The sequence below is a fragment of the Rhincodon typus genome, chromosome 9, assembly GCF_021869965.1.
Source record: "Rhincodon typus isolate 14 chromosome 9, sRhiTyp1.1, whole genome shotgun sequence".
NCBI classification, from domain to species: domain Eukaryota; kingdom Metazoa; phylum Chordata; class Chondrichthyes; order Orectolobiformes; family Rhincodontidae; genus Rhincodon; species Rhincodon typus.
In genome coordinates, this window is record NC_063340.1 from 90,625,399 (window position 1) to 90,650,719 (window position 25,321).

Here is a 25,321-nt window from a genome sequence, read left to right on the forward strand (position 1 = left end):
AAAGGCAGTCGATCATTGTTCACTTCTTCTTTTTGTGAATTTTATTCCATTGAGCATGTTGTTTATATGTCGGTGAGTTTCTTCTAGTCTTGTGCATTTGATAATCACAAAGGTGTCATCTACATAGCAGTTCCAGAGTTTGGGTTGTGTAGTGGGGAGTACTGTCTGTTCTAACCTTTGCATTACCACTTCTGCAATCAGTCCTGATATTGGGGATCCCATTGGTGTTCTGTTGATTTGTTTAAATATACAGTCGTTGAAGGTGAAGTGGGTTGTGAGGCACAGACCCAGCAGTTTCAAGGTGCTGTCCTTGTTGATGGTGTTGGTGTCATGGGGTGTCTGCCTTCCTGATTCGTCGAGCAGTGTGGCAATTGTCTCTTTGGCTAGGTCGATGTTTATGGATGTAAATAGTGCTGTTACATCGAAGGATTTCATTATCTTGTCCTCTTCTATTCTGATGTCCTTGATGATGTTGAGGAATCGTTGAGAGGAATGGACGGAGTGGGTAGTGTTGTCTACTAAGTATTTCAGTTTCTGTTGTAGTTCTTTGGTTAGTCTATATGTTGGTGTACCTGGTGGTGAGACAATGGGTCTGAGGGGGACCCTGGCTTGTGTATCTTGGGGAGTCCATAGAAGCGGGGTGTTGTTGGATCCCTCTGGCTTCATTATTTTGGTAGTCTGTCTTGCTGATATCTCCTGAGTTGAGAAATTTCTTCAGGGTCATTTTGATCCAATTCTCTAACTGTGCCTTTGGGTCTGTCGCCATCTATTGGTAGGTGTCGATATCTGCTAGAAGTGCGTTAGCTTTCTCGATGTATTGGGCTCTAATAAGGATTACTGTCATGCATCCTTTGACGGCCAGTAAGATTATGATGTTTCTGCCTCTCTTCAGTCTTTCCAAGGCTTTCTTCTCTTCTGTGTTGAATGTGCTCCACTTACATTTTCTGCTCAGTGTTGAGACTATCGGCTGTTTGATGATCTGTTGAATTTCCTCCGTGAGTCAGTTGCTCTTCAGTGTCGATTCCAGTGCAGCCAGGAAAGTCAGTTTTTTGGCGTGTCTGTAGTTATAATTTAGTCCGGGTACTAGGACGGTCTTCTTAGTGTCTGTAAGTGGTCGGTCTGAGATGTTCTTGATCCATGTTTCTGTGTTGTCCGTGTCATTGTCATGGGTGAGTCTGGATAGTTTTTCTTGTAGGTCTATTCTTTTCTTTGTTCTGGTCTTCTGTTGTTGTATGGTGACGGCTTGTTCCAGTGTAGATGTCCATTCTTGGTCAGTTGCATTGGAGTATAAAATTTTTTGGTGCACAATTTCCTGCTAGTATTCGTGGAGACGGCTGTAGGCATCGTTGATCATAACGCTTATCATCCTCCGGCTGTTCCGTGCAGCTGTTCTTCGTGCCTGTGGATTGCAGATCGGTGGTTTATATTTTAAGCTTTGCAGTAGTGCCTGCTTTCTGAGGTATTCATGCAGGAAGTATAGTTCTTTGCAGGTCGTGCTCAGTCAGATGGCATTTGTCTCCCATCTGCGGGCCAGATTGAGGTTGTTGCGCCTGTGGGTGTTTAAAGTTTGAGAAGATTTGTAGCTAGGGTTGTGGATGAGGTTGTAGATTTGCTCGCCGAGCCGGTGTGTTTGATTGCAAACGTTTCATCACCCTGCTAGGTAACATCGTCAGTGCGCCTCCGGTGAAGCGTCGGTGTTCTGTCCCACTTGTTATTTATATGTCTCGGTTTGCTGGGGTGGTTGGCATCACTTTGGATCTGTTTTTCAGTGGTTTGTATATCGGGTCCAGTTCAATGTGTTTGTTGATGGTTTTCTCCGTAAAAAACTCTGTAGTAGAAGAAGAGAACAATAATTCACTACCCTTCCTAGACATAACGGTAGAATGTAAGAACAACAGGGAACTCCAGCCAAGTGTATACAGAAAGACCACACATACGGACCAGATACTTAATTACACCAGCAACCACCCCAACACCTATAAATGGAGCTGCATCAGGACATTGTTCAAATGGGCCACAAAATACTGCAGCAACCTGGAATTGCACAGAGCAGAACAGAAGCACTTATACAAGAGTTTTTAAAAGGAATGGATACCCAAAAAGCACAATCCGCCATTACCTCCGTGACATACCACAGCAAGATGACACAACAAGGCCAGAAACATAGTCACCCTACCATACATCAGGGACATATCAGAGATGACCACAAGACTACTCAGAGTCCTAGATATCAGGGTGGCCCACAAACCAATAACCACCCTACACAGCTACTAACGAATGTAAAGGATCCCATACCCACAACCAATAAAACTAATGTAATATACAAAATACTACGTAAGGACTGTGAGAAACATTATGTAGACCAAACTGGAAAAAAAAACGATAATAAGGATATACGAACACCAACCAGCCACCAAGAAACACGACTAATTCTCACTGGTCTCAATATACACGGACAAAGAAGGACATGAATTTGGCTGGGACAACACATCCATAATAGCATGAGCCAAACAGAGGCATACCAGGGAATTCCTGAAGGCCTCACATTCGAAATGGAACTACATCAAAAAACACATTGAATAGGACCTGATATACAAACCACTAAAAAACAGAACCGGAAGTGATGCCAACCACTCCAGCAAACTGAGGCATATAAATAACAAGTGGGACAGAACACCGACGCTTCACTGGAGGCACACTGACAATGTTATCTAGCAGGGTGACAAAACGTCTGCAATCAAACACACCGGCTCGGTGAGCAAGTCCACAACCTCAAGTGCAATAATATTAATGTGCAAATTCCACAATTAATTCAGGGATGAAGAGGAATGGTGCAGGAGTGCAAACCTACATAAGAAGCTGAGCAATTTACACTAGCCTGGGTTTTACAACAGCAACTCATCATCATCCCAATGCTGTCATGAAATTGCTGGATTTATACATTAACTGTGATTAAAAAACTCATTAGGGCAAGTTATAACTGGTTCAATGGAGAGTGCAGGAGGGCATGCCAGGAGTAGCACCAGGCATACCTGAAGATGAGGTATCAACCTGGTGAAGCCACCAAACAGGACTACTTGCACGCCAAACAGTGAAAGCAGCAAGTGATAGACAGAGCTAAGCGATCCCACAACCAATGGATCAGATCTAAGATCTGCAGTCCTGCCCCATCCAGTTGTGAATGGTGGTGGACAATTAAACAACTCACTGGAGGAGGAGGCTCCACAAATATCCCCATCCTCAATGATGGAAGAGCCCAGCACATCAGTGCAAAAGATAAGGCTGAAGCATTCTCAGCAATCTTCAGCCAGAAGTGCCAAGTGGACGATCCATCTCGGCCTCCTCCAGTTGTCCCCAGCATTACAGATACCAGTCGTCAGCCAATTCAATTCACTCCACATGATATCATGAAATGGTTGGAGACACTGAACACTGCAAAGGCTATGAACCCTGACAACGTTCTAGCAATAGTACTGAAGACTTGTGCTCCTGAACTTGCACTCCCCCAGCCAAGATGTTCCAGTACAGCTACAACATTGACATCTATCCGACAATGCGTAAAATTGCCCAGGTATGTCCTGTACACAAAAAGCAGGACATATCCAACTCAGCCAGTTACTGTCCCATCAGCCTACTCTTGATCATCAGTAAAGTGATAAATGGATTCATCAACAGTGCTATCTAGTGGCAGTCCAGCTGCAATAACCTGCTCAGTGATGCCCAGTTTGGGTTCTGCCAGGGCCATTGAGATCCTCACCCTCACCAGGAACTACAGCTGAGCAATAAAATGCCAGCTTTCCCCATAGCACTTACCTCCTCAGTCTGTTTGTTTCAAACAGTGCCAAAGCCCTACTGACAGGATTGATTATCATTAATGGAAATTATTAAACTGAAATCACATTTTAAACTTGCACTTTTTATTTAAAATTAAGAAGTTTTATCAAAATACAAATAGTCACTTGGTATTACAAACTTCAAGCACGGCTACATAACGAGATATGCTGTCAGCATTTCTCATCTTTCATTCTTCAGGACACAATTGCAAGAATACCAAACCTCAACAGCAATAACAATATATGCTACATAAAGAAAAGCGTTCTGATTGATTGGCAAGGGGGTCCTGATTGGGAAATACCTCTTCCCTTGTACATTCTGCAAGACCATGTACCAACCAATATGTTTAAAATTAATGAAAGACATTAACTCTGCTTGGATAAGGCATTGCTATGGGAAATGCACCAAGGGATCAGTATCCCCCAAGTTTCTGTTAGATTGAAAAGGCGTAATGTCTGAACAAATCCCTTTTCACTGCAGAGGAGCAGGCTGTGTGTATGTGATTACATATAGTCTCTAGCAAGACTAAATGATCCTCATTAGGACCCTGACTGAGAGCCTTGAATTGACTGTTTGTCTAATTTATAGTGCACCCTAGATTGTTCAGAATGTGCTGTCCAATCACGGAATCACATCTAATCTTGTTCACAATGTTCTGAGTTTCACACACATGTGCTGGTTGTAGACTCAATTTTCTGCCTGTTACAATCAGCTGTTTGACCAGTCATTGTGATGTAGACACCACATACTAGCATCACACTGGCACTAAAACTCATAGACCACATGACTCATTTATGGGACGGACAGAATGTCTTTTTGTCCTGTTAGTGGTGTGTGATCCACTCAAACACCCCAATCCAATCAGATTCTTTCTCCCTGAATCCCAGAGGAAAGACCGTGTCCAGGACCCATCGGAGCTCTCCTCTTAGAGTCACTGATTTTTAAAGGCACTTGTGGGTTTTGTAGTCCACGGATTAGCAATTAGAATTTATCTTCAACTTACAGAGGGTCTTAAATTCACTCTGTTCAAATTTCCTACTGTATAAATATAGAAAACCATTTCAGTCTGGTAATGTTCATGTCGCTATTTAAATTCAGAAGGGAGTTTGAATGTACTTCCATCTTTCTCCATCAATCACTCACACCGTGTTTGAAATGCAAACTGCCAGATTCCAAGTTGGCCCAGCTGCTGGGGGCATGGTTTGGGGGTTCAGGGGAGCAGAGAGGGCCATGTGGAGGGGGCAGGGAGTGACTGAGGAACAGGATGGAATTCTGAAGAAGGCTCACTGGACTCGAAACGTTAACCCTGTTTCTCTCTCTCTCCCCACAGACAGTGTTGAGTCTCTCTAGGATTCTCTGTGCTTGTTTGAAGAGAGAAGGACAGTGGGGAAGAAAGATTCCTTAATTCAATCCATCACTCTGTTTAAATCCGGTAGTTAGTGCGGGTCTTGGGGTTGGGGCTGTAGAGGGTGGGTGTGTTATTTTGTTCAGATTCACTCTGTGTCAAGTGACACATACAGCGAGAGGCTGCGGGCACGAAACACAGCTGTAGATATGTAAATATTAATCCCAGCTTTATCGTATTAATCTGGGCTGATCAGGACAGGGTCTTATACTGGTGCAGACATTTTCACATTCATTAGAGAGCACATTGAGATCGCTCTGAGTGGCATGTGACAATGGGAGAAGTGTAACTGCTCCCAGCACTGGGCAGTAACACCAGAACCAGGAAGATGATACTCAAAACATCAAGGTATCAGACCAGTGAGCACACAATGATTTCCTCCTCACAAGCATGACAAGGCAGTAACTGAGGCCCTGAGATGATAAAGGGAGATTCCATATTATTCTTAACTCTCAGGGACAAGGTGCTCTGATAAGAGAGACTCTAAAAGCAGCTTGAATCTTCCAGCTGGAGTTTGGGGCTTACGAATGAAACTTCTCACTGCAGCCGGTCTGGTTAAAGACTGAGGGCGGCAAGTAAAGAAGGAGGCCTCCAGCAGCAGAAACGCCAGGACAAGCTGGACACAGGTCCACCTTAGCTTGAGGTCTCCCAGTGAGCAAGAAGCAGCTCCCGGGCTGACTGCCCCAGCCCAGACTCACAGGCTGGGCCAAGAGTCTAGGTCTGCAGCTAGGCCTGGGGGGCCCGAAGGAACAGCAGCGTCAGCAAAAAGGGATGGGCAGCGGCAGAGGAGGAGGACCCCCAACGACCGATAACCAGCGACAGCATCTGGAGGAGCAGTGGATGGGGAAGAGGAGGAACTGAACCCGCACATACCCAGGCCCAGGGCTCCAGCTCAGACATGGCAGTTGTGGAAGTGGCAGTGGTTGGGGCCTGTAACCCAGGCCCCCAGAGCCCACGACTGAGACTCCAGCCGATGTCAAGCAGTGACTGGAGGAGCAGTGGAGGAGGAACATGAAGAAAAGAGAGAGATGAACTGTATTGCAGTAAAATCTTGAATGATATTCAGTGTTTCAAGACGGCACCAGAGTGGTGACACATTGTGTATAACATGTTAAAAAAGACTTTTCACTGTATTTTTATAAACATATGACAATAAATCTAAATCTAGTGTTAGCAAAGAGGATTCAGCAGTGTGGACAGGGCTCTTCCTGCTGTTGTCCATTCCAGTGCCTACATCAACGCCAGCTGGTCCATCAGGTTGATGATCCTCCCACTCCCTTCAATCCAATCCCCTGCAGGGAGTTACAGTAAGACTGATCCAGATCATTATAAACATCCAGGGCTGTCATTAATCACTCAGTCTCTGAAACATCAGGGAGATTCAAAACTCGAACACATGGAGCTTTGGAAGAAGCTTTAGTGACATCACTTGAAGTTTGGCTGTTCTGCTCCTTTCTCTCCAATCCCTGAGAATTCCTGTTGGAGGAAAAACAATGACCAGTGACAGATGGTCCATCCCAACTGGAAAAAAAAAGTGATCAAATCCAGAAACATTCCATTTTCAGGGAGAGCTGTGTCTGAAATTCTGGAATCTCTGGGTTCTGGGACCAGACCTGCCCTGTCCCAGGCAGGGTCGGTGGTTTGAATGTGGTTCCTGTCAATGCTGGGACAAGCCTGTAGCTCTGAGTCCCAGGCTCTAAGAGACGCAGTCCATCAGAACATTCCTGTCAATCCCTTGACTCCAACCTGGAGAATAACTGGCCCAAAATATAGAGAGAGTTTCCTCCCTTCTGGCCACAGTCTGAGAGGAGATGAAACCTCAACTGCAGGCTCCAAGTCTACTGCCCAACATTCACCAATGTCAGCCCTTTGTCCCGAGATAAATCCATCCTTTCCCAATGCTGGGGACAATGAGCTGACAGATATAAAGACCACAAGAAGGGGGCGATACTGGGAGCCTCTCTGTTCCCACAGTAACGGCTAGTTGAATCAGTCATGGAAACGTTGACAAGCTTTTTTCCATCGGCAGGCTGTACACCACTGGCTTCGATTCTCCACACCATACACTTTACGGCATTTCTTAGCTTCCCCACGGACTTTCCTGTGAAAGAAACACACGGTTAGTGCAGTGAGCGGACTGTCTCTGTGAGGAACGAGGTATTCTCAGTCTCAGTGCTGTGCCCTCCCTTCACTCACCTTGGCCCACTGAGGCTGGGCATTGTAGAGGCAAAAACAGCGTGGGGCTTCAACAGGGTCACTTGTGGCTGGACAGAGCAATCGCCAAATGTGAAGGCACATCTGTAATCGGGAGAGATCTGCAACAGAAATAACCAACAGTGACCACCTGATGGCAGCAGGCTTTCACCATCCACTCTCACTGAGACTATCACTGACCACTCACTGAGACCATCACTGACCACTCTCACTGAGATGTCACTGGCCACTCTCACTGACCGCCCACTGAGACCGTCACTGACTGCTCACTGTCTCTCACTGTTCACTCTCACTGGACCATCACTGACCACTTACTAAATTAAAACTGAAAGAACAGCGGATGCTGTAAATCAGGAACAAAAACAGAAGTTGCTGGAAAAGCTCAGCAGGTCTGGCAGCATCTGTGAAGAAAAAAATCAGAGTTAACATTTCGGGTCCGGTGGCCCTTCCTCAGGACTCACTGACCACTCACTGCTCACTTCCATAGTCTCTGCTCTGTCCCACTGACCCTGTCCTCAGGTAAAGGTATTAATTGTTTGGAATTTGTCCCTCTCACATGAATGTTTCCTGGTTGTGCAGTGGGTGGGTCTTACAAGCAGCTTCTGACCCTCGGGGTTGTGTGTGTACCTGGTAGGTGTGGTCAACACAGACATGCCACAGGCAGCTGGGAGCAGACTGACTGAGGGGGCCCGGGAGCTGGTATTCAGAGGTGCCTCCCTGTGATGGGGTGATGGAGACCTTCTGGTCCTGGAATACAGCAGGTGGAGACACGCAGCAACGTGTGTTCACAGTGTCTGGGCTCTGTTCCTCATTCACTGAGATCTCAGTATAATAGAAATCCTCTTCTCCATCGCTCTGCTCACCGTCACCACGCCTATCAGAATCAACCACAAAACATCAGGACCATTACAGCAAACTCAGCTCCCAATCTGCACCGTACCCCAACCACCCTTGCTGTCCCCACCCCCCCCGCCCTCCTTGCCCTCACCACCCCCCTCCATCCCCATCACCCTCCCAACTCTGAGCAACACTCTCTCCTTCACGTTCAATCCTCGGCCATACCAAATCTCCCCCACCCCTGTCCTGGGGTTAGTCTACTGGGGGTGGGGGTGGGGTGGGGAGGGCAGGGGGTGGAAGGTTTTGTGACACTGAGGGAATTGCCCTCTCCTCTCCCACCTATCACCTAAATAGTCAGCTCAAACTCCACCTGCAAGATGAGGCTATTTGACTACATGGTGCTTCAGACCCTGTCCCTGCTCAATATCACAGAGTGAGGCAGTAATTTCAGCCCAGTTTTCCATGTTGGCTCTTTGTAAGAGTAATCTGATCAGACTCCCCACCCCTCCGCTCAACCCTAAATGATCAATCCTAGTCCACCTCCAAATCCCTTTTTAAAATTTCCGAGTCAATGTGCTTCCCATGGCCTCCAACTCCAGATTCCAACAACTCCCTTAAACATCATGGCTCAGCCAAATATTCCTCACCTTCCCCTCCGAATCCATGACGGACTATTTTACTTCTGCATCACTCTGGTTAACAGTCCTCCTGCCACATTCTCAAAACAATGGAAAGGTTACAAAACAGAAGGCTGCCATTCGATCCATCATGTGCATGCTGGCTCTGTACAGGAGCAGCTAGGCTAGTCTCTCTTCTCGATTCCCTGCCCTTTCCCCATCTCCCTGCAAATCCTCTTTTGATTATGAAAGATTCTATCACACACTTGGTCACAGCCTTTCAGGTGTCAACCGTTCACCATGTGAACATTTTATTCCCTGTGTCGCCATTGTTTCTTTCGCCTGTTACCTTTAACTGGAACCCTCTGATCCTCAATCTTTCTGTACACACAAAAGGTTTCTTTGCCCTCAATTTGTCCTCAGTCTGGACCTCTAAGAAGTTTGAACACCTCAATCAAATCTCCCTCTCAATCTTCTTGTCTGCGGGGAAAACAGTCCCCCTTTATCTGCTCCATCTCCATCAGGAAGTGCCTCATTCTTTGCGTCATTAAATCACACCTGCAGCCTCTGCAAGGAATTCACATTCTTCCTAAACAGTGACCCACTGAACTATACCCAGTCCTCCCCCGAGACTAAAATAGTGTTTGTTAAGGACTCACGGTAACATCCCCGATTTTTAACCTACACCTCTATGAACAGTGCCCAGAATGCTGTAAGCTTCATTAGAGTTCCTATCACGTTCTGACACATCATCACCAATTTCTGCATAGGTCCACCCAGCTCTCTGTCCTCCTTTAAAATTGTAAGTTATTATTGTTTACAAAGGGCGACATCACCTGATGAAGAGGCAGCACTCTGAAAGCTTATGATTTCACAAAACCTGTTGGACTATAACTTGGTGTCATTACTTCTGATGATTGTTTACACCATAAGATCCTTCCACTATTTTCAACATTTGTCAAATCTCACACTAATCCAACCTGCTCTGCACTGAGGTAAAAAAACTCCAACATTCTCACATCTCTGTTATCGCTGACATCAAACACTTTGACGTAATTCGCAGCCAAGAACCATCATCAAAGACACTGCCTGTCCTCATCCTCAGCTAACTAAAGACAATGCAATAACTGTCTACACCACATGGGGGCAGACACACACTACAATTGAATTGATCTGATGGTTTGATCAGCACAGACTGAACTCTCAGAGAAATAGCAGAGGGAGATTCACTCTGTATCTAACCCAATGCTCTCCCTGTCCTGAGTTTTTGATGGGGGACAATGTAGAGGGAGCTTCACTCTGTATCTAACCCTGTGCTGTCCTCGTCCTGGGAGTGTTTGATGGGAACGATGTGGAAGAAGATTTACTCAGCATCTAACCCATGGTTCTATGCTTCATATTATAAGGGGACACATTCCCATTGCCCACAGTCTCTGTTGCCCCCACGATCACCCCTTCATGAGGTCTCCCCAGTTACCCCAGCCCCCAGTTGGACTCCAGCTCCTACCCGAGGTGCACAGTCCGGATGTGCCTGCGGATTCCAGCCGGTGAGGAGAGCAGTTTCTGGCAGAGAGGCCACATGCAGCGATACAGGAGCTTCATGGAGTTCTGGGGGAGAGAGAGGGTGAAGGAGAGAGAGAGGGAGAGGGAGGGGAAGAGGAGAGGGGAGAGAGGGAGAGGGAGGGGGAGGCGGTTGGAGAGAGAAAGAGGGGATACAGACACAGAGCAATGAACATGAGGCAAAGAATTTCCATCATCACAACTTCCCTCTCGTGATCTGGAGTGGGGAGCATGCTAAAGCTGCAGACGGTCCCAGAATTCCCCCATCCCCTCAACCCACACTGAGGCAGACCCCATCAGTCTGTCCCCCCACCCACTATCAGCCCCTCTCCCCAACCCCCATTTCATCCCTCTCCCCAACCCCCATTGCTCCCTCTCTCCTCGCATCCCCACCCTGTTGGTCCATTCCTCTCCTGAACACCCCCCAAACCCTGTGGCAGTGGTAACCGGAGCTCAGTATTCCCAGGGGAGGGGCTGGTGCCAAGAGTAAATGATAAACATGACATCTTTATTCACAAGAGGTTGTAAACACCAGCCCAGCAATTACAGAGCAGTTAATTTAACTGTGATGGAAGGGAACATCTAGCAATATTTATTTGGGATAGAATCAATAGGATTAGTTTGGGAGCATCATGGATTCATTGTCCATAACAAGCTCTGCTTGTAAATATTTATTTGGCTACGGTGTTGGTTTTATTGGTGCTGGTTAGTGTTTAAAAATGACAAAAAAGTGTCCTGGTGATGTTACTGGTGGGAAAGTCATGCAGTTGTGTGTGATAGCATTTCTGGGTATAAATAAAAAGAGAAAATAGAGTTAGCATGGAGTCAGCAACTTGCTGGAGGTTTTTTTTTGAAGGGGTAACAGAAAAAGTTGATGAGAGGAATATTGTACATGAATTTCTGGAAGGTTTTTGATGCAGCGCCACATAACAGACTGGTGAGGAAGGTTATAGTTCATGATATGAAAGGGGCAGCAGCAACACGAACACAAAACTGTCCTAGTGACAGGAAGCAGAGATTAGTGGGCAATGGATATTTGTCGGGCTGGAGGAATGTTTGTAGTGGAGTCCCCTGAGGGATCAAGCTTAGGATCCTTGCTTCTCCTGATATATATTACTGACCAGGATATTGATGAGCAGGGACAGTTTCAAAGTTTACAGATGATACAAAACGTGCAAGATTTATAAACTGTGAGGAGGAGAGTGTGGAACTCCAAAAGGACATTGACAGGTTGGTGGGGTGGGGGGAGGGGGGCAGATGAGGTTCAACATTAAGGAGTGTGAGGTGATGCATTTTGGTAAAAGGACATGGAGAAACAATATAAAATAAAGGTGTCCAGGAGCAGAAGGACCTGGGTGTGTATGTGCACAGATCACTAAAGTTTGCAGGACAAGTGGACAGAACTGTTAATAAAACATACAACATTAATAAACAGGGATGAGAGTACAAGAGCAAGAAGATTATGATGAACTTATATAAGATACTGGTTAGATCTCAGCTGCAATATTGTGTACATACCTGGGGGCTGTGCTACAGGAATGTTTGTATCTTGGTGAGACCACACCTAGAATATTATGAACAGTTTTGATCTCCTTAGCTAAGAAGAATTTTTTGATGATGGAGCGACAGCAGCGAAGGTTTCCCAGACTGGTGGGGGAGTCCAAAACTAAGGGTTATTGCGTAATAATAAGGGATAGGCCATTTAGGGCTGGGATGAGGAGAAATATTCTGAGAAAAGGTCACTGGACCCAAAACATTAACTCTAATTTCTCTCCACAGATGCTGCCAGACCTACTGAGCTTTTCCAGCAATTTCTGTTTTTGTTTCTGATTTCCAGAATCTGCAGTTCTTTGGGTTTTTATGAGAAGAAATATCTTCACCCAGAGAGTGGGGAGCCTATGGAATTCTCTGCCACAGGAAGCAGTTGAGGCCAAATTGAATATTTTCAAGAAGGAGTGAGATATAGTCTGAGAGCGAAAGGGATCAAATGGTATGGGGTTAGAGGGTCGGATTTTAGCTGACTGAGTTTGATGAACAGTTATGATCATACTGAACTGCAGAGGAAGCTTGAAGGGCCAAATGGCCTACCCCTACTGCTTTTTTGGATGCTTCTGTGTTTCTATGGAATTGGAAAAGCGCAGAAGAGGCCTATGAGAATCGGTTCAAAGATAAGATACTTCAGTGATGAGGATAAATTGGAGAAAAGGAGATTGAATAGAAGTCTAACATGAACAATCTAGATGAAGGAACTGGGGGAATTGTTGCTTAGTTTGCAGATGACACAATGAAAGGTGGAGGGACAGGTCGTATTGAGGAAGTGGGGAAGCTGCAAGAGGACTTGGACAGGCTAGGAGAGTGGGCAAAGAAGTGGCAGATAGAATACAATGTGGGAAAGTGCATGGTTATGCATTTTGGGAGGAAGAATAGAGGCATAGACTATTTTTTAAATAGGGAAAGGTTTCGGCAATCTGAAGCACAAAGGGATTTGGGATTTTCTTAAGGTTAACATGCAGGTTCAGTTGGCAGTTAGCAAGGCAAACGCAGTGTTAGCATTCATTTCACGAGGGCTAGTTACAAGAGCAGGGATGTACTGCTGAGGCTGTACAAGGCACTGATCAGACTGTATTTGGAATATTCTGAGCTATTTTGGGCCTCATAAGGAAGGATGTGCTGGCCTTGGAGGGAGTCCAGAGGAGGTTTATACAAATGATCCTGGGGGTGAAGAGAATGTCATATGAAGAGTGATTGAGGACTCTGGGTATGTGCTGAATGGAGTCTAGAAGGATGAGGGGGGGATCTGGTTGAAACTTATAGAATACAGACAGGTCTGGATAAAGTGGACATGGAGAAGATGTTCCCACGAGTAGGACGACCCAAGAGCACACTCTGAGTGAAGGGATGACCGTTTAGAACTGAGATGAGGAGGAATTTCTTCAGCCAGAGGATGGGGAATATGTGGGACTCATTGCTGCAGAGGGCTGTGGAGGCCAAGTCAGTGAGTTTATTTAAGACAGAGACAGATAGGTTCCTGATTAGTGAGGGGATCAATGGTTATGGGGAGAATGGAGGATAATAGGGTTGAGAAACATATCAGCCATGATCGAATGGCAAAGCCGACCTGATTGGCTGAATGGCCTAATTCTGCTCCAATGTCTGATGGTTTTATGGCCTTTTCAAAATGGTGAGGAATCTGGGCAGAGTGAATGGGGAGAAAGTGTTCCCACTCAACAATGGATCAAGAACCAGAGAGCACAGTTTTAAAATGTTTGGTAAAAGAAGCAAGCGTGATGTGAGAAACAAACATTTTCACATGACGAGTAGTTAGAGTATGGGATGGACAGTCTGGGAATGTGATGGACAATGGTCCAATTGAGGCATTGGATGGTTACTAAAATAGAAATTGTGCAGGGTTTTGGGGAATGGTCACAGAAGGTCAAACGTTCAGGGATCCAGTACTGCTGTCTCCCTTTCCCCCCACCCCCCCCACCGGTTTGTTGTCTCTACTGCCCCCCCAATTCCCACTCCCCCCCCCCCTCCCTCCACAGGTCTGCCTCTGTTACCCCCCACCCACTTCCCTCCCCCACTCCCTCCACAGGCCTGTCTCCATTTCACGCCAACCAACTCCATTCCCCAACACTCACCTTCCGTTTGCGAGCTGTCGGTTCCTCAAGCAGCAGTGGCTGTGGGTCATGTCTTTCGGTGCTGTCTTCTCCCTGGGCTATCCCAGTCGACTGGCTGAGTGGCGGTGTGGAGGGTGAGGGGGTCTCACTGCCCCAGCTCCACATGCCACTGCTCCCACTTGCGGACTCACTCCCCGAATCAGCTAATCCTGACACAGGGACCAAACAGACAAGAAAGTTCACTCACTCACTGCTGACCTCACTGACCCCAGTGCAATGTGTCTGGGCTCACAAATTTGAGTGCATCCCAGATATTTACACTGCGTGCAGGAGAGCTGGTACAAGCTGATAACCTTTCCAACTCATCAGATAGAGCTGCAGTGTCCTGCCCTGGCTCGGTATGGTGGGTACACAGTACCCCAGTGAGCCCATTAGGACACAGCCTTATCTTGCTGGTGCTCTGTAGACATTGGCGCTCTCACCTGGCATGGTGCTGCTGTGCAGGGGACTGTTGACCAATGGACTGGACGATAAGCTGGTCAGTACCATGGCTGCCATGATTTCATCCATATCAACCACTCCCGATGCCCTGAATGAGATGGCAGGAATGAGTTAGTCACTGATATCGAACAGGAGCTTTCCACATCCACATCCACAAACATCCAATCCTTCCACCACCGATGGTCAGTAGCAGCAGCGTGTACTGTCTACAAGATGCACTGCAGAAATTCACCAAATATCCTCAGACAGCACCTTCCAAACCCATGTCTACTTCTATCTGGAAGGACAAGGGCAGCAGATACATGGGAGCAATAACCCCTGCAAGTTCCCCTCCAAGCCACTCACCATCCAGATTTGGAAACACACCGCAGTTCCTTCGCTGAGTTAAATCCTGGAATTCCGCCCCCCCAAGGGCATTGTGGGTTTACCCACAGCACATGGACTGCAGTGGTTTAAGAAGGCAGTTCACCACCCCCTTCTCAAGGGCAACAAATATTGGCCAAGACAGCGACGTCCATGTCCCATGAATGTTTTTTTTTTTAAAAAAGCAAACTCTTTCTAGGTGGGCTGAATGGCCTACTTCTCCTCCATTAATCATATGGTTTTATAATAGGGCCCAGAATTAACCAGGGTAGACAAACAGGAGGCTGGAAGAACACAGCAAGCCAGGCAGCATCTGCAGGAAAGGAGAAGTCAATGTTTGGGTATTACCCTTCTTCAGGACTGGGTGTGGGGGTAGGGGGAGGTGCAGGTAAAGCAGAATGGCGGTGACAGGTGGACACCAGTCATAGGTACGACCTGATTGGCCGATGGGTGGGATGAATCCAGTTGGTAGCTGGAAGGAATGGTCGGTAGGTTGAACAGAAGGGAGGAGGTGGGGCTGGAAAGGGAGCAGGGGGATGGGTGGGAAGGTTATTTGAAATTAGAGAGCTCAGTGTCGAGTCCTCCGAGCTATAGGCTGTCCAGGCAGAAGATAAGGTGCTGTTCTTCAATCATTCTGAATCGCTGTGACGCTGCAGGAGGCCGAGGATGCAGATGTCGGATGGGGAGTGGAGGGTGGGTTGAAATGGGCAGTGACTGGAAGGTTAAGCTGGCCATTTCAGGCTAAAAGAAGATGTTTGGCAAAACAATCACCTCCCATACATTTGGTCTCACCGATGTAGAGAAGACCACATCGGGAGCACCAGATGCAGTAGACTAGGTTGGAGGAGTTGCAGGTGAAGCTCTGTCTCACCTGGAAGGACTGTTTATGGCCCTGATGGAGGTGAGGGAGGTGGTGTGTGGGCAGGTGTTGCATTGTTTACGGTTACAGGAGAAGGTATCGGGAGCGGGGAGGGAGGGTGGTTGGAGTGGTTGGTGGGGAGTATGGTGCGAACTAAGCAACGGTGAAGGGAATGGTCCTTGCGGAAGTCAGAGAGAGATGGAGAGTGGAAGATGTTCTGGGTGGTGGGGTCTAATTGGAGTTGGTGGAAGTGTTTGAGGATAATACATTGGATGTGGAGGCTGCTAGGGTGGAAAATAAGGAGAAGGGAGACCTTATTTTCATTATGTTTGCGGGGGATGTTTAGAGCTGTGGAGCAGAGAATGGAAGAGGTGCAGTGGAGGGCTGTCTGAATGACAGAGAGGGGAAATGAACGTTGTTTGAAATAGGAGAACATCCAGCATGCTTGGGAGTGGAATGTCTCCTCGTCAGAGCAGATGTGACGGAGCCAGAGGAATTGGGAAAACGGGATGGAGTTTTTGCAGGATACAGGGTGGGAGGAAGTGCAATCCAGGTAGCTATGGAAGTCTGTGAGTTTATAGTAAATGTTAGTCCACAAACTGTCGCCAGAAATGGAAACAGAGAGGGCAAGAATGGGGAGGGAAGTGTCTGAGATAGACCAAGTGAATTTGAGGGCGGGTTGGAAGTTGTTGGCGAAGTTGATGAACTGCTTCAGTTCAGCCTGGGTGCAGGATGGAGCAGCGATGCAGTCATTGATGTAACGGCGGAAGAGTTGGGGAACAGTACCAGAATTCACCAAGTGACCATATGGCATAAACAGAGATTTTATTTTAAACTACACCTCAAACCAGCTCCCTGCTGTGTCCCAGTAGCTGGATTCACTCTACAATCCCAGCAGGAAAGCGGGGCTATTCCTGCCCCCTAACAGCAGCCCCTCACTGGGCAGGAGAGACATGAAGCTCCAACAATTTAATGACACAGTTATTGATTGGGATAGTAATGGTATGAAAGGTGCAGTGTGGGGTTTGAGATTTCTGAGATGGGTCCAAGGTCAGTTCATTGACCAGTCTGTTTCCAATCCAACAGAGATTGTTGGAACTTGTTCCTGTGAATAAGGTGGACCTGCAATTGTTACCCATCCCTAACTGCCCTTCAACCAAGTGACTCACTCAACCATTTGGGAGGGAAGTTATAAATCCCGTTGGTGTGGTGTGGAGTCACATGTAGGCCAGACCAGGTGAGGGCAGCAGATTATCCTCCTTGGAGGATATTCGTGAAACCGGTGGTTTTTAGGACAATATTTATGATCATCACTACTGAGGCTAGTGTAATGAAAGGTTTATAGTCTATGTAAAATTATTTATATTTAACTTTTGAAATTTTCTGTCAAAAATAGAAGCAAGTGAGTTAGTTACTTCAGTGACAGGCTTTCAGCTTTAAAGAAAATGATCAGACAGTCCTTCAGGAATAGTGATTAAATCTGCCTTTTGTCAGAAGCAGGTGACTGCAGGCCCCTCTGGTGTTAATGGAAAGATGTTTATATTGTTGGCTTGATGTAGGTAAATTGGACATTTACCAGATTAGCGACAGAATTAGGCTTGAGATGCTAGGATTGTCTTCTTTGGAGCAAAGAAGACTGAGGAGAGATTAGATCAAGGTTTGCAGGATTATGACAGGTTTGGGTGCAATGGACAAGGGAAAAGGTCTTCCTGGTAATCAGTTGTAGGGAGATGCAGATTTAAGATTTTGGATGAGAGAAGCAGGAGGAATTTGAGAAAGAATGTTTATACCCAGCAAGTAGTAATGACCTTGAACTCTCTACCTGCAAGGTCATTGGGCAGCAAACACTCTTTGGCTTCAAAAGGACACGAGACTCACTGAAAGGAACTTGTCAGATACAGAGATGGAGCAGCCAAGTGGGACTGACTGACTTACTCCACAAGGAGCTAGCATGGACTCAATGAGGTGAATGGCATCATTTGTGTTGTAAATACCTCCATGACTCTGACACTAACCACCTTGGGATGTTCTGGGAATAGCTTGTAGCATTCTCTTGCCCCCCCTCGCTCCCTAATCCAAGTGAACTACCTAGGAGCCTATATGACCTGATTCCACCGTTTTCCACACCCCCTTCCCCCACAACACCATGCTGCAGGCCCACCTTGGAGGGATGTCGATGCTCTCTGAGCAGTGGACCCTCTTGCTTTCCATCTGTTTGCTTGTTGCTCTCATATTCTCCCTCTCCTGTTCCTGGAGGCGCGGTGACTTCCGGCTCTCAGCCAATCGGATGTCTTCAATTTTCCTCAGCGAGCGTAGGTCCAGCTCCTCCACGTAGACCAGGACTTCATTGTCCAGGTGATTGTGCTGCTCGACCAGGCCCACGTACTCCCGCCCACTGTGGGTCAGATAAACCTGGGACAAGAAACCACCACTGTCAACTTTTTGGCGGGGGGGGTGGTCTCAGCTACATCACCCGATCAATCAATCCTGGCACCCAACACTCAGCTGAAACCAAACTCTGCACCTTCTCTGCTCAATTTCTCCCATACACAAGGGCAAGTGTAGGCCATTTAGCCCTAAAAGTCTGCCCCACCGTACAATATGATCTTTGTCAATTCCACTCTAACCTAATCTAAAATAAATTTATATTCCCAGCCTCCACCAGCTTCTGTGGATGGGAGTATAACAACTCTCAGGAAGAATATTTCACATCTCTATCTCACAGGGAAAGTCCCTTATCCTTGAATAGGCAGCACGGTGGCTCAGTTGTTAGCACTATTGTCTCACAGCACTAGGGACCTGGGTTCAATTCTACTCTCAGGTGACGGTCTGTGTGGAGTTTACACATTCTCTCCATGTTTGTGTGGGCTTCTGCTGGGTGCTCCAGTTTCCTCCCACAGTCCAAAGATGTACAGGTTAGGGTGGATTAACCATGCTAAACTGCCCAAAATGTCCAGGGATGTGCGGGCTAAGTGGATTAGCCATGAGAAATGTAGGGACTAGGGTGGAGAGATAGTAGGAACTGCAGATGCTGGAGAATCTGAGATAACAAGGTGTAGAGCTGGATGAACACAGCAGGCCAAGCAGCATCAGAGGCGCAGGAAAGCTGATGTTTTAGGTCCGAAACGTCAGCTTTCCTGCTCCTCTGATGCTGCTTAGCCTGCTGCGTTCATCCAGCTCTGCACCTTGTTATCTAAGGATAGGGTGGGATGCTTTTCAGAGGGTTGGTGCAGACATGATGGGCCAAATGGTCTCTATCTGCACTATAGGGATTCTAAATTATATCCCCTAGTTTTAGTCTCCCCTACAAGAGGAAACATCTTCTAGGTATCCATCATATTCTGTCCCCTCAGGATCTGTTACGTTACAATAAGCTCACCTCTCGTTCTTCTAAACCCCAATGGATAGAGCTCTAACTGGTTTAGCCAGTCTTCATGTGTTAACTCTTTCAGCCCTGGATGGGGTTGAGGGGACTGTCTCTGAAGTGGGAGTGAGCCACATCAGAAGAATTGACTGGAGATGCAGAAAGGGAAAAGAGGTTTTCACTGACTGTCTTAAGTTATCCTCTCCCCCAGGATTCTGCTGCCCCCCCGCTCCCCCGCAGGCAGGCACTGAGCTGCCCACAAGCACTCCTCCTGCAGTCAGCTGCACTTACCTTCTGTCCCGGGTAGAGTTTGAACCGAGAGAGGCTCTGGAACCCTGGTCCAATGATGCTGTCTTCGTTGTACTCCTTAAATTGACCATCCTCAAACGACACAGTGTAAGAGGAGTTGCCTTTCCCAGAATCTAGCCTGTACGCTTGGATAACACCGGGAATCAGGATCCCATTCCCGGAAGGACTGGGGGTGTGAACAGTGGCACCAAGCAACGATCGTTTACCCAAACGTCGGGACAACACACTCGCCATTGTCATCTGTACAGAAGGTAATAAACACAGGGTCCAACATCACATACAAAACTGGCAACTAATCACTGCTAACTGAGCACCCACTGGGAGCTGTAAACATCCATTCACTGTCTACCAGTCCCTTGCCACTAACCATCCAACAGTCATGATCATCATCAAACTCCTCACCATCATCACCAATATTCACTCAATATTTTACTCAAACACACAGGGGAAGCCTGGGATAGAGGAGCTACAGACTCAAACATTGTGAGTTAGACAAATCCAAGTCTAATAATCCAGACAGTGAGAGTCTGAGTCCCACCCAAAGCAATCTGAACTTAAGATTCAAGCACCTTCACATTGGGATTTGGTCAAAATGGATGTGAAATCTCTGGTCTGGCACGTAACCCAGGAGTGACTCTGAGCCCAGTCAGGAACCTGACTAGACCCCATTCCAAGTCAACACACATGGGAACAAGGCAGTGGAGCAGGAGGATAGCCACAGAGGAAACTTTTCCCTCATGCCCCAACCATCTGGGAAAACAAGGAGGAGGAGAAACTTCTCCTTGGAGGCAGGGGAGGGCAAAGCCATCTGCCCCTCTGTGGGTGAGGAGGTAGCACCATTTATAGACCCTCGTTTTGGAGAGTCTCCCTTGAACCACAGAATTATTGCAGTGTAAAAAAGGCCATTTGGTCCATTATGCTTGTTCTGGCTGCATTATTTAGTCTGGTTCTATTACTTAGTGCCAGTCTTCTGCCTTTCCCCATATTTCTGCACACCATTTCAATCCAAATAACTATCCAATGCCCCTCTTGAAGGTCTCAATTGAACATGCCTCCACCATATTTCCAAACAGTGCATTCAATTCCCTAACAACTCGCTGATTTCTCACATCACATTTGTTTTTGTTTTGTACATCGCTTTAAACGTAAATGCTCTCATTTTTAATCCTTAAATGAGCAGGAACAAATTCTCCCGATCCACACCATCTAGCTTACCCATGATTCTGAAAACTTCTATCAGATTTCCTCTCAGCCTCCTCTCCAAGGAGAACTCCCAACTTCTTTAGTTTGTCCTCATCACTGAAGTTTATCATTCCTGGATCATTAGCTTGAGCCTCTGAATTACTTAGCCCAGTGACATCACAGCAACATTTCCCTATCTTTATACTCCATTCCTTCAGCAAAAAATGCCAAAAGTTCAATTTGCATTCTTTAGTACTTGCTGTGCCTGTATATTAGTTTGCTGTGATTCACGCACAAGGACACCATGATTCCTCTGCTCTGGAGTCCGTTTCCATTATATAATAAGTTGCTTCTCTATTCAAAAGTCTCCCATTTATCCACATTAAATTTCATCTGCCAAATGTTGGCCCATTCACCCAACCTACCTACTTCCATTTGTAAATTTCTTAATCCTTCATTACAACTTACTGTCCAACCTATTTCAGTGCCATCTGCAAATTTGGCTATCGTACTTTCTATTGCTGTATCCTAGTCATTGATATTGATTGTAAATAGTTGGGGCCTGGGCTCTGAACCTTGCAGTACCCCACTAGTTACAATTTGCCAACCAGAAAAAAAGATTCATTTACCCCACCTCTCAGTTTGCTGTCGGTTAGCTAATCTGCTATCCAACTTAGTAAATTACCCCAACCCCATGTGATCATACCTCGTGTATTAACCTTTTGCATGACACCTTATCAAATGCCTTCTGGAAATCTAGATATACTATATCTACAGGATCCCCATTATCCACATTGGCTTGTTACATCTTCAAAGAACTCTCATAAATTAGTCAAAAATGGTTTACCCTTCATAAAACCATGCTGACACTGCTGGATTGTATCTTGACTTTCCAAATATCCTGTTATTGCTTCCTTAATAATGGATTCTAACTTTTTCCTGATGACACATGTTAAACTAACTGCTCTATAGTTTCCTACTTTCTGTCTGTCCCCACTTTTTTGAACAAGGACAGTATATTCACATTTTTCCAATCAACGAGAACCTTTCCCGCATGCAGAGATCTTTGGAATATTATAACCAATAGAACCACCATCTCTGCTGCCACTTCCTTTAAGAACATGGGATGTAGACCATCAGGCCATGGGAACTTATTCACCTTCAATCCCAAAATTTTTCTCTGTTCTTTCATTCTCTAGTGATGATGATTGTTCTAAGTTCCTTTTTTTCTATAACCTCTACTTTACTTAGTGTCCTCCACTATGAAAACTGAAGTAAAATATTGATTTAATCACTCTGCCATTAATGTGTTTCCCACGATAATCTACCTAGTCTCATCCTCCAAGGGACCAACATTCACTTTAGCTACTCACTTCCCTTATCTATTTACAGAAGCTTTTGCTTTCCAATCTTGTATTTTGCACTGGTTTTCTTTCATAATTTATCTTTATTTGTTTCATGACTTTTTTAGTAACCCTTTGTTGATCTTTAAAACATTCCAATCTTCCTGCCTGCCTCTTGTTTTTGCAATCTGGTATGCCTTCGTTCTTAAATCTTAGAAACCCTACTGTGTGGAAACAGGCCCGTCAGCCCAACAAGTCCACACCAACCCTCAGAACATCCCACCCAGACCCATCCCCCTATAACCCACCTAATCTGCACATCCCTGAACACTATGGGCAATTTTGCACAGCCAATCCACCTAGCCTGCACATCTTTGGACTGTGGGGAGGAAACCGGAGCACCCAGAGGAAACCCACGCAGACATGGGGAGAATGTGCAAATTCCACACAGACAGTTGCCTGAAGGTGGAATCGAACCTCGATCCCTGGCACTGTGAGGCAGTAGTGCTAACCATTGAGCCATCGTGCCGCCGAGAAACTTGGATCCTCCCCGGCAGGAAATTGAACCCTAGTCTCCCGTGTAATAGGCAAGGATACTATCCACTATGCTACAGAGAACCACATAGTTTTCTTTATATTATCTTTAATGTCCTTGCTTACCCATGGATGATTTATTCCCCTCTTACAATCTTCCTTCCTTTCTGGAATATATTTTAGTTGGGAGCAATTATTTCCTTAAACATCTGTCACTTCTCATCAACTGCGTCCCACAACAGTGGCTCAGTGGTTAGCACTGCTGCCGCACAGCACATGAACCCAGGATCTGGGTTCGATGGTGGCCTTCAGCAATTGTCTGTGTGGACTTTGCATATTTTCCCGATGTCTGCGTGGGTTTCCTCTGGGAGCTCCGGTTTCGTCCCACAGTCCAAAGACGTTAGATGGACTGGCGATGGGAAATTGCCCCGTAGTGTGCAAGAATGTGCGAGCTAGGTGGATTAGCCATAGGAAATGTGGGATAATGGGGATAAGGGAGAGGGTCTGGGTGGGATGTTCTTTGGAGGATTGGTGCACACTTGATGGGCTGAATGGCCTCTATCTGCACTATAGGGATTCTATGAAGAATAAAAAGATTACTATTCCTTATTCTTGTCTTCCCGCCCAGTCCACTAGATCTGTCCTCGTGTCTATGTTTTGTTTAACTCCAGAACAGTAGTGAGGGATTCCAGCTTCTCATCCTCCAACTGGTTAAGAAATTCTAGCAGGTATGATCACTCTTCCCTAGATGATCTTTTACTTTGAGATCATTAATTAATCACACCTCATTGCACAATACCAAATCCAGAATAGCCTGCTCTCCAGTTGGTTCCACAACATATGCTCCAAGAAACAATCTCAAATACATTGAATTCTCTCTTGCAGATACCCTTGCCAATTTGATTAATCCATGCTGTATGCAGATACAAAACACCTGTGATCATTGCTGTACTGTTCCTACAGGCCCCCAGTATTTCCAGGTTTATACAATAACCCATTGTAGGTGAAGCTCGGTCAAAAAGATTTTAAGGAGCATCTTAAGGCAAGACAAAAAAGTCAGAGGTGGAACATTTTCTGAAGGGAATTCCAAAACTGAAGGCAGAGCAACAATGTTGGAGTGAGCGAAAGGGGGAAATTGTGCATGGAGCAAATCGGAGAACATAGAACATAGAATGTAGAACTGTACAGCACAGGAATGGACCCTTCAGCCCATGATGTTGCGCCAAACATGATGTTGCGCCAAACATGATGGCAAATGAAACTAATTCTTTCTACTTGTCCTTGGCCTAATATCCCTCCATTTCTTGCATATTCATGTGCTTATCTAAAAACCCTTTAAATGCCCCTATCATATCTGCCTCTACCACCACCCCTGCCAATGTGTTCCAGACTCCAACAACTTTCTGTGTAAAAAACTTGCCTCTTACATCTCCTTTGAACTTTCCCCCTCTAACCTTAAATGTGTGCTCCCTAGTATTAGACTTTTCAACTCTGGGAAAAAGATTCTGACTGTCAACCCTATCTACGTATCTCATAATTTTATAGACTTCTATCAAGTCTCCCCTCAGCCTCTGCCATGCCAGAGAAAACAACCTGAGTTTTTCTAGCCTCTCCGTACAATTCATACCCTCTAATGCAGACATCATCCTGATAAACCATTTCCGCACCCTCTCCAAAGCCTCCAGATCCTTTCTGTAATGTGGCAACCAGAACTGAACACAATACTCTAAGTGTGGCCTAACCAATGTCTTATAAAGCTGCAACTTGACATCCTGACTGCTGTACTCAATTACCCGACCAATAAAGGCAAGCATACCATACACCTTCTTTACCACCTTATCTAGTTGCATGGCCATGGAGGGGAAGCAATGATATTGGAGGAAATAACAGTGATAGAAAGGAGGCGAGAGCATGGGGGAGGTTTGAGATTGAGGGTGAGGTGTTGCTGGTCCTGTGTAAGTGAGTGATTTACAGGGAGAGATCGGGGAACAGGACTTGATGTCTGAGCTGGGACACAAGCAGCAGAGATTGTTGATAAGCACGGGTTTTTTGAGGGTGAAATCATAGAATTATTATAGTGCAGGAGACCATTCACCCCAGCATACATGTACTAGCAGGAGGTTGGGCAGGAAATAGTTGGGAAGAGAATGATGCTGTTGGAATGACTCCAAAACGGACAATTATGCAAAAACAAAATCTAAATAAGGCTCAAAACTGTAAAGAGTCCACTCAGCCATTGGATCCTGATCCCTTTAAGCCTCAGAATCGACATCACAGCCACCATATTACACTTGCAACTCCAGGGGAAAGCTTCCAATGGAATTTCCCTTCAATGAAATTCCTGCTCCCAGCCCCTCCCCAACACTCCTCCACTAGTCCTTCTTGGCCCCGCCCACAGGGCACCCACCCCTTGGACTATCCCCAAGGCCCAGGGCCCTGGCTTCCTCCAGCCTCTGGACGCAGGTCATTTGACCCAGAGTTCTCCCTTGGTCTCTATCTCGAACCTTCACCGTCCTTCAGGCAAAACCTGTTAAGGTTTCCGAAATGTTCATCGACACAAGGTTATCAGAAAGAGTACAACCACCTCCTCTTCATTCTCACTTTTAATACACCACTTTTTCACATTTTTAATGGTCAGCATTTATTACCCATCCCTAATTGCCCAGAGGGCAGTTAAGAGTACAACCATGTTGCTGTGGGTCTGGAGTCACATGTAGGCCAGACCAGGTAAGGATGGCAGTTTCCTTCTCTAAAGGACATTAGTGAACCAGATGGCAGT

At 46.2% G+C, this 25,321-nt stretch overlaps 1 protein-coding gene across 1 annotated transcript in view; it reads right to left on the reverse strand.

Moving 5' to 3' along the window:
- Positions 1–3,895: 3,895 nt before the first annotated feature.
- The window catches only part of LOC109923855 (zinc finger protein 395), a 22,810-nt gene continuing 1,384 nt past the window's right edge, over positions 3,896–25,321 (reverse strand). Inside the window, exons 2-9 of the mRNA XM_020523890.2 lie at positions 19,466–19,723; positions 17,972–18,222; positions 14,570–14,676; positions 14,109–14,296; positions 10,415–10,515; positions 8,081–8,327; positions 7,436–7,554; positions 3,896–7,340 (exon numbers count right to left, since the gene is read on the reverse strand). Of these exons, the coding sequence (XP_020379479.2) occupies positions 7,229–7,340; positions 7,436–7,554; positions 8,081–8,327; positions 10,415–10,515; positions 14,109–14,296; positions 14,570–14,676; positions 17,972–18,222; positions 19,466–19,723 (1,383 nt within the window). The 3' untranslated portion in view covers positions 3,896–7,228. The remainder of the gene's footprint in view (positions 7,341–7,435; positions 7,555–8,080; positions 8,328–10,414; positions 10,516–14,108; positions 14,297–14,569; positions 14,677–17,971; positions 18,223–19,465; positions 19,724–25,321) is intronic.